Source organism: Somniosus microcephalus, chromosome 1 (genome assembly GCF_052327205.1).
Source record: "Somniosus microcephalus isolate GS21.2 chromosome 1, FLI_Smic_1.0, whole genome shotgun sequence".
Taxonomy (NCBI): domain Eukaryota; kingdom Metazoa; phylum Chordata; class Chondrichthyes; order Squaliformes; family Somniosidae; genus Somniosus; species Somniosus microcephalus.
Window position 1 is genome coordinate 82,991,556 of NC_140987.1, and position 8,892 is coordinate 83,000,447.

At 47.9% G+C, this 8,892-nt stretch overlaps 1 protein-coding gene across 3 annotated transcripts in view; it reads left to right on the top strand.

Moving 5' to 3' along the window:
• The window catches only part of rassf6 (Ras association domain family member 6), a 75,521-nt gene extending 66,629 nt beyond the window's left edge, over positions 1-8,892 (top strand). For all 3 annotated transcript variants that reach the window (XM_085983755.1, XM_085983748.1, XM_085983762.1), the window contains one exon: positions 5,960-8,892. In XM_085983755.1, coding sequence (XP_085839881.1) covers positions 5,960-6,035 — 76 coding nt within the window. In that variant the 3' untranslated portion in view covers positions 6,036-8,892. The remainder of the gene's footprint in view (positions 1-5,959) is intronic.

Consider the following 8,892-nt stretch of genomic DNA (forward strand, 5'->3'; position numbering starts at 1 on the left):
CCCAGGTATAAAGGTAGTCGACTGGCTGGCATTCCTCCTTGTTGTATCCGATCACCCACGAGGGTGGGCTCTGTTATTTAGCCAATAAAAACCTATAGTTACTTTCTTAACTCGTCGCTTTTCATTGGATGAATTGATAGGTATATCAATTTTATTGGCTAAATTTTAAAATGTCGACACTTGAGCAGTCAAACGACCAGCCAAGCGACCAGCCAGACGCCCAGCTACAACAGCCACAGCAGCCGGCCTGGCTGTGAGCCCTCAGACCACCGTACCTGGACCTAAACCCACAGGCAGCAAACTCAGCCCTCGACTTCGAACACTGGCTGAGCTGCTTCGAAGCCTACCTGGGAGAATCCGGCGTGCCTCAGAAATCCATGCTAAGAGTTCTGAACGCCCAAGTGAGCCCTAAAGTATTCGCACTCATCCGGGACCTTAAAACATACGAGGACGCCATCAACCGGCTGAAAAGACAGTACCAAACCCCGGTAAATTCCATGTATGCCAGACACCTCCTAGGATCCCGCCCGCAACAGCCAGGAGAGCCCGTGGAGGAATTTTTACGGGTGCTACAAGCACTCGGCAGAGACTGTAACTTTAAAGCGGTAACGGCGGCAGAAAATACTGAAGACAATGTCCGCGATGCCTTCGTGAAAGGCCTGCGGTCCGACTACTCACGGCAAAGACTACTGGAAGCAAGGGACCTCGACCTGGACAAAGCTGCAGCCCTCGCTCTCTCTCTCTAGAGGTGGCCCATCGGGACCTCGAGGCATACTCAAGGTACTGTAACTCGCGACCCTGGGACTTGGGACCGACCCCGACCGCGATACCCCCCGCAGCAACCCCCCTGGGACCTACCTCAGCGTCGGCGTCCCGGACCCGATCGAGACCGCCACCCCCGGTACCGGCTCCGACATCGGACCCCCGCGATCGGGCCGCCGGCTGCTTCTTCTGCGGCCAGGCGCAAACTGATTTGGCTCCGTACGGAGAGACCACGTGCGTGACCTGGTAGAGGTGATAATGGTTCAGATGGTCATCATCTTCTGCTTCGTCTTTTCCTTTTCTGCTTCTTGGAGACTCTCTGGGCTCCACTGTCAGCTGCCAGCTGCATGCACCGTTCCTCCTTCTCGTCCTCCTTTTTTCGTAGTAGCGCCACCATCTCCCGATGTTCCTTAGACTTTAGGTGATTCTTCATGGTTTCTGCACTTTGGGAGTTTTCATCACAAGCTGGGCAGAGCAGGTCATCGTAATATTCGGTGTCGTCCAACAGGTCATGGTAATATTCGGTGTCGTCCTGAGCTAGGCCAGCGAGAGGGTCTTCTATTTCCTCCATACCCAGCTGGACGTTAGCCAGCTTTTGTTCCAAATCCAGACATCTTTCCTGAAGAGACTTCTTCATGTGTTCAGTTTCATCCAGCTTTTTCTGGGCTTCCTGCAAGTCTTTCACTAATGACCTCATTCGTGATTTCAATACTTCAACTTCATTGGGAGATTGATTGATTGTATTATTCAATCCCTCTACTGGAGCAGCTGTTTCAGCATTCTGTTGTTCAACATTGACGTGAATCAGCGTACTTTTGGCATCCAAGGTTTGCTCTGCTGCCATTTTCTCAGTCTGTGTTGCAACCTCAGCTATTCCAATAACTTTTGGGAGCTCCAAACCCCTCTCCTTTGAAGATTTAGACTCATGTCCAAATTGTTCCCATTTCAGAGTCTTGTCCCTCAGCATATAAAGGAGTTGGCTGACCGTTGACTCTTCTGACCTCATCCATTTCCCAGTAGCTGCAGGGCTGTTTATAACCTTGCCCTGGGGCTCCTTTGCTGTTTCTACTTCGCCATCATCCGTAGCCTCCACCATTCGAATTTCCACAAATGAATCGTCCGGTGATGCTGCACCCAACTTCAGTAGGAGCTCGGAATTCATGGCGACCAACTCAGCCTTTTCTGCCTGCAATCTGCTAACAAGCGCCTTCAGTTGCTGAACATCTTGCTCCACCAGATTAGAGCACGCACCTTCAGAAACCAAATCAGCTTTGATTCGTTTGGCCTCCTTGCGCAGATGGTTTGTGTGCTCCTGCTCCCTTTTCTCCCTCAGCTGTTTCTGTTGTCTTTCCAGATTCTCCAACTCTGTGTCAAAGAACGTTTTCATTGCTTTTATCTCTTGCTCGAGACGGCAACTCAATTGTTCTAATTGCTGTTGTAATTTGAAATGGAGTTGAGTTCGAGCCCGGTGTTCCTCAGACTTGTGCATGTCTGTAAACTGGACAGACTCAGAATTCTCTGCCAAACTATGTTGTTGTTGTTCAGTGGAATTCTGTTCTGAAACTTTGTTCTCCTTTGAAGCATTAGTATTTATGCACTCCTTCGTTTTTCCAACCTTAGTCAGCAAGTCCATTTTAGACTTGTCTTTCGCACCTGGGCTGGTCTTGTCGTCATCCGTTTCAGAGTCTGAGTTGATTGTCTTCACCGAGTTCTCACTCGTTATTGCTTTTAGGTAGTGCCATTCCATGTTTATTTCCCTGATCCACTCCCGTCCCAGAAGTGGTGGACCTCCCTCAGGTAGTACATATAAGTCCACTCCTTGGTGTTCTTTGCCCCTGTCTCTCACCTTGACTTGTATCTTTCCCATGGGGTATACTTTATGCCCCGTGTATGTCTGCAATACGATCTTGGTATCTCTCAAGGGTATATGTGAGAATAGCCGGTTGTAATCCCTTCGATTTATGACTGATAGGGCTGATCCTGTGTCCAATTCCATTTTCACTTGGACTCCGGCTACTTTTAGTGTGACCCAGATAGTTTGTAGGTCAGCTTCCTTACTCACATTGTAAATTCTCAGACTACCCAGTTCCTGGCCGTTCGGGTCTGAATCCGAATTCTGTTCATCTGAACTCTTCTCAGCCACCTTGTGTACCTTGCTGTACTTTTCCTGCGGTGACTTTTTTCTGTTGTTGGTCTTCTTTCTGACCGGCATACTTTAGCTATGTGACCAAGCTTGCCACATTTTCTACATTCCTGGTTTTTAAACCAGCATTGGTTCTGGTCGTGTGTTGTCTTCCCACAACGATAACATTTTGTTGTACCCGAAGTCATTTGATCCACGCTGAGTACCGCTGCCTTCAGCTGCATTTCCGCAGTGCCTCTCGCGGCTGCTTCGTGTGATGCTGCAATAAGGACAGCCTTGTCAAGTGTAAGACCGTTCTCTTCGAGCAGTCACTTTTGTGTTCCTTCCTTCGACAACCCGCACACGAACTTGTCTCTCAATGCCTCTGTCAGATTTTCCCCAAACTGGCAGTATTTCGCTAGTCTACGCAGTTCGACCAAGTATTCCGCGTTGCTTTCCTCTTTCCATTGCGTTCTCGCATAAAATTTGAATCGTTCCGCCAACATCAGCGGTGTGGGGTTCAAATGATCCTTCAGAACAGCAACAATATCAGCGAAAGTCTGATCCGCCGGTTTAGCTGGTGATAGAAGATGCTTCAATAGCCCGTATGTCTTCGCCTCCATTGCGTTTAATAAGGTGAGAGCTTTATCATCATCTGCTATTTTATTGGCCTCACAATATATCTCGATGCGTTCTACGTACGTGGCCCAATCTTCCACCTCGGAATCGAAGTTGTTGATGTTACCATGCTTAGGCATCTTCACTATCTTTTTGAGAAACCACAACGAATTTGTTCGTTACTTTTTTTTTTCCAAAAATGGCGGTTTCCCGCGCTTGTCTTCTTCCCCGCCCACTTTCAAATGGCGGTTTCCCGCTTCTGTCTTCTCCCCCGCCTACTGGCGGCTTCCCGCGTTTCTTCCCCTGGCGGGAGGGGTAAGCTTTCCTTCGGGCGATGACCGCTGGCTTTCGGAGTTCGCAGCCTGCGCGCCGGCTTCAGTGCGTTCCTTGTTCCCTTTTCTCGGCCGGCAACCGGCGCTGGGGACAACCCGTTGGCGGCGAACAATTCCAGCCGCTGGGCGGAATCTCGCTCGGTCCCGTTCCCCCTTCACTCGGGCTCTGTCTCTCCCTCAGCGGCTTCCAATCGCGCCTCCCAGCCCTCTCGCAGTCCGGTCCTTTCCTCCCCCGGCTGCGGCTGAGTTCTCCGCGGTTTTATTTATTTTTATATCTTCCCGCGCCTTACGATCCCGGTCGCAGCGCCTCGTGGCCTCGGTAGCTGCCCGGCCTTTTTCGCCGGTCGCGGTCTAGCTGTCTCACGACGCTGTTGCGTCTCCCAGCCCGCTTGTAGCCCGGTCTCTCACACCGGCTGCGTTCCCGCTTGTAGCCCGGTCTCTCACACCGGCTGCGTTCCCGCTTGTACCGCGGCTTCCGTGCCCTACGCTGCCCCAGTCTCAGCGCCTCTGGGCCCGACTTCTGTCCGGCTCCTTTCCCCCGACCGTGGTCGAGTTCACCGCCCTTATCCTCCGTTTCTTTTTATTTTCCCCCTACTCACAGTCAACGTGGCCGACTTGCTTCTCTTGGCTGATCGGCTCACTCACCGCCATGGCAGAAGGGACAATAACAGCCTGTTGCTGATGGAAGGCTTCGTGTCTGAATCCTTCCTTCTTCCTTGCTCTGCAGACTCGAGTCTTCTCTCAGCAGAACGACGAGGGCGGGTGCCTCTTCTCGACGCTCGTTAACTGCTTCGGGTGTGTCGCTGCCGCAGGGTAAGATCGAACCCGTCACCACTGTAAAGTCTGTGGGTTATATGGTGAATTAATACACAGACTACAAGAGTAACTTTAACAGGACTTTACTATTCGAAGGTCAGGGCGAATCTGCCCAATAAATCCTTACACAGCACTTATATACCGGTGTGGTCACTCCCGGTGTTACAGTATACAGCAGCCAAGATAAAGTAGTGCAACACCTAAAATAGTTCTCTTAAAGGTGGACGGTTACATACAATAGTTCTCTTAAAGGTAGAACGGTTACATACACTACAGAAGGAGCACAGGGAGCTGCAGCTGGAGGGAGAACAGCGAGATGGAGGCGAGCTCACAGGAATCCTTACCCTCCCAACAAAGTCTGGAGCCCAGGGTAACATTCATGCACTTCTCAGAGCAGCAGTGCATAGGGAGCCTGTGTTTCTCCTGGGACCCTTCATTTCCCCAGGGGGGCTGTGTTTCTCCAGCCAGGCTACATTTCCCCAGGGGGGCTGCGTTTCCCCAGGGGGGCTGCGTTTCCCCAGGGGGGGGGGCTGCGTTTCCCCAGGGGGGCTGCGTTTCCCCAGGGGGGCTGCGTTTCCCCAGGGGGGGGCTGCATTTCTCCAGGGAGCCTGCGTTTCTCCAGGGAGCCTGCGTTTCTCCAGGGGGGCTGCGTTTCTCCAGGGGGGCTGCGTTTCTCCAGGGATGCTGTGTTTCTCCAGGGAGCCTCCTCCTTTAAATATGCAGATCGGGGGTCTGATGACGTCAATGGGCCCTGACTGCAATTTTGACTGCGATATGAGTGGGGAAGCCGCTGTGGTTTTCCCGCCAGGTAATGTCAAGTGAGAAGAGTATCAGGAAGCAGACGAGACCATTCAAGGTAAGCCGTTTACTTACCTTTGTGGGGCCAAGAGGAACAGGAATGCTCCCCTAATCCCCATAAGGAAAATTTAGGCCTCCCCTACCTGGACTATTTCCCCCACCCACCTCTCTTTTCCATACTGCAAGACCCACCCAATATCCCAGCCCCCACACTTACCTGATCGTCAAGGGTCACCTGAATTTCCACAGGCCAGGAACCGCTTTCAACCCTTTTCCGCCCTTTCCAGGCAGGAAGTCGGCCAGCGGTTATAATCGCCGTGGCCTCATTCTGTTGTGGGTCAGCGGGAATCGATCTGAAACCAGCCAGATACCCGCTGGCCATTAAAATGTCTTGACTTCATCCTTGTTAAAATGAGAATTTAGACAGGTATCAACTTGGTTCATCTTTAAACCCAGTGCACCTTCAATGCTGACCATTTAATTAAAGAATTCTTCCTGTGCTGTATTTCAGGTACAAAGTGGAGAAAAAATCTTTGATCCGGCAGCTGCAAAGACGGGTGATGGTGAGGGCGGAAACTTCAGTTTAAGAAACAGATCCATCACCAGGAAACTGGATGTCGGGGAGCATCGATGTGTAATCAGCATCCATCCCAAAGTGCAACAGTGCCCCACTTTAACAGTGATGCCACACTTTCTGGAACCAATTGTTTTTTTCCCCAAACCTGTCCAATTGTGAAATTATTGACCCAGATTGTCCTGGGGAATTGCACAATTGTACCAGTGCATCTACAGCGTAGGGACCCTTGAACGGTGCAAAAGGAAATTGTAGGGCAAATCACTTACGCCATTAATTATGCTGCTCCATGTTTTATGAACATACTAACAATGACAGACAGGTAAAGACCCTCTGGTCCATCGAGCCTGTCCCACACAAATTTTGATACCTTGTGTATCACAATATACACTCACGACTCCACCCGAAACCATGTGATCTCCTGGGAGAGGCGAAAAACCAGATTTAAAAATCCAGGCCACTTTGGGGGGGGGGAAAAGTCTGGGAAATTCCTCTCTGACCCATCTAGGCAATCGAAACTAGTCCAGGAGATCTCTCTGGGATCTTTGTGCTACTCCGCCGTGACCCTCGCTGAAAACCGAGAAGGCCATTATCATAGCTCTGCCCCCATTAAAATCAATCTGCATTTAAGCCCCTTTTCATGCCACTGCCACTTAGACTGAACAATAAGGGAGTTGATGGCCTGGCACTAGTGTAATATTGATTCTAACGTATTCACTGAATCAGACTTAAATGATGCTGAAAATACCTGAAGCTCGAGCAACAAGATTTTTGTTTGTTTATGCTTCCATGAATCACCTTGAAATGTTTTTCTACATTAAAGGCACTATATAAATGCAAGCTGTTGTAACATTACAACAGTGACTATGCTTCAAAAGTACTTCATTGTCTTTTTTAGTGTTTTCCAGGTAAAAATAAACATCCACAAAGCACCTCGGAATCACTAACTGGTGTGCGTTTATCAGCCCTTTTGGGTTCAAACTAAAACCAACTTCAGAGAACATCATTTAATGGCCATTCTGTATAAACTTGCTGTTTTTTTTAATTCAGATTTCTTACAGCTCAAATGAAATGCACAATTACTCAATTACTTAAATAAGACCAAATAGATGAAATACAGCAGGAGCAAGCCTCAACATTCTGACTTTTATATATTTTTCTGGCCATAAATAAAAAGTGAAGCAGCTCAATGAACATTACAATCCAAAGTTCCTTTTCTTAAATAAAAAATGAACCTTGGTGATCAATTTGTTCAACTTCCAATGTAAACCTGGAGATTCTGCTTCTGCTTATATAGGACCCTGGTGAGATCACACTGGGAGTATTGTGTACCGTTTTGGTCTCCTTACCTAAGGAAGGATATACTTGCCATAGAGGGAGTGCAACGAAGGTTCACCAGACTGATTCCTGGGATGAGGGGATTGTCCTATGAGGAAAGATTGTGTAGACTAGGCCTATATTCTCTAGAGTTTAGAAGAATGAGAGGTGATCTCATTGAAACATACAAAATTCTTACAGGGCTTGACAGGGTAGGTGCAGGGAGGATGTTTCCCCTGGCTGGGGAGTCTAGAACCAGGAGTCACAGTCTCAGAATAAGGAGTTGGCCATTTAGGACTGAGATGAGGAGAAATTTCTTCACTCAGAGGGTGGTGAATCTTTGGAATTCTCTACCCCAGAGGGCTGTGGAGGCTCAGTCATTGAGTATATTCAAGACAGAGATCGATAGATTTTTGGATATTAAGGGAATCAAGGGATAGTGCAGGAAAGTGGAGATGAGGTAGATCAGCCATGATCTTATTGAATGGTGGAGCAGGCTCGAGGGGCCAAATGGCCTACTCCTGCTCCTATTTCTTATGTTCTTATGCTTCAAAATAATTCATGAGTTTTTTTAACAAATCAAGTCCATATGAATGAAAAACAGAGATGGCTGTTATCAGTTCTCTTCTGTAAAACAAAGTCCCTTTATTGGCCATTGACTGCACTGCTTCTGATTCAGCATGATCCTCGCTGTGGCGTTTTGAAATCAGTTTCCAGTAAAATTTTGCGTCACTTTGCCACTGGAGAATCGGGTGCAACGTTCTTAAGTTATGGCGTTTGCCGCCAAAATTACCAATGCAGGAAAATCTGGGCCATTTACTTTGCAACATTTTCATTTTTGTTTTATAGTTTGATAAACAGCCTGCTATTTTATTTGGAGCACTTTGTGTAAATGTAAATCTGTTCTCTACACTGGTACTACAAACCACAAGCCGTGCTGCTGATGTTAAACCAGTCACTTGTCTCATTGAATCATTCCCATGTAAATAGCTTGATTCCAGTTGATAGCACCTGTTTTCTACCCCTACCTTCCAACGTACAATGTGCGTCACACTGTAATTTGATGTGTTTATTAAGCTTCAGACAAAAAGGTGCCACATACACAAATTATACGGGATGTGGGATCACATTAAGTGCAGATCAGTACCTGTACATTAAATCTGATCTGCAGTGTGAATGAGGGGGTCAGAGGTAGAGCCCTTGAAACTGTAGTTTTATATTAGTGATTTTCATGAGTTTATAACGAGACTCACTTGTGTCTTTAAGTATTGCTCTGTGTGATTTCTCTGTATTCAGTTGTCCCTTTTCAAAAGATTGGGAATGCTGTTGCACATCGGATTACTATCCCTTTCAGTCAGCATGGAGATTTGCATTTTCTGCTCCCATTGTTTTAAATGAGAGAGAACAAATCCTTTCATCTGATGATCAGAATTGCTGCTTGTCTTCATATTTAAAGATTTGGACAAAAGGGAATTTCTTGTAAACCTACCTGGGTCTAGCAATCTGTACCTGTGATTTGTCCTGAATTAAACTTTTCTCATTATGAACACTTC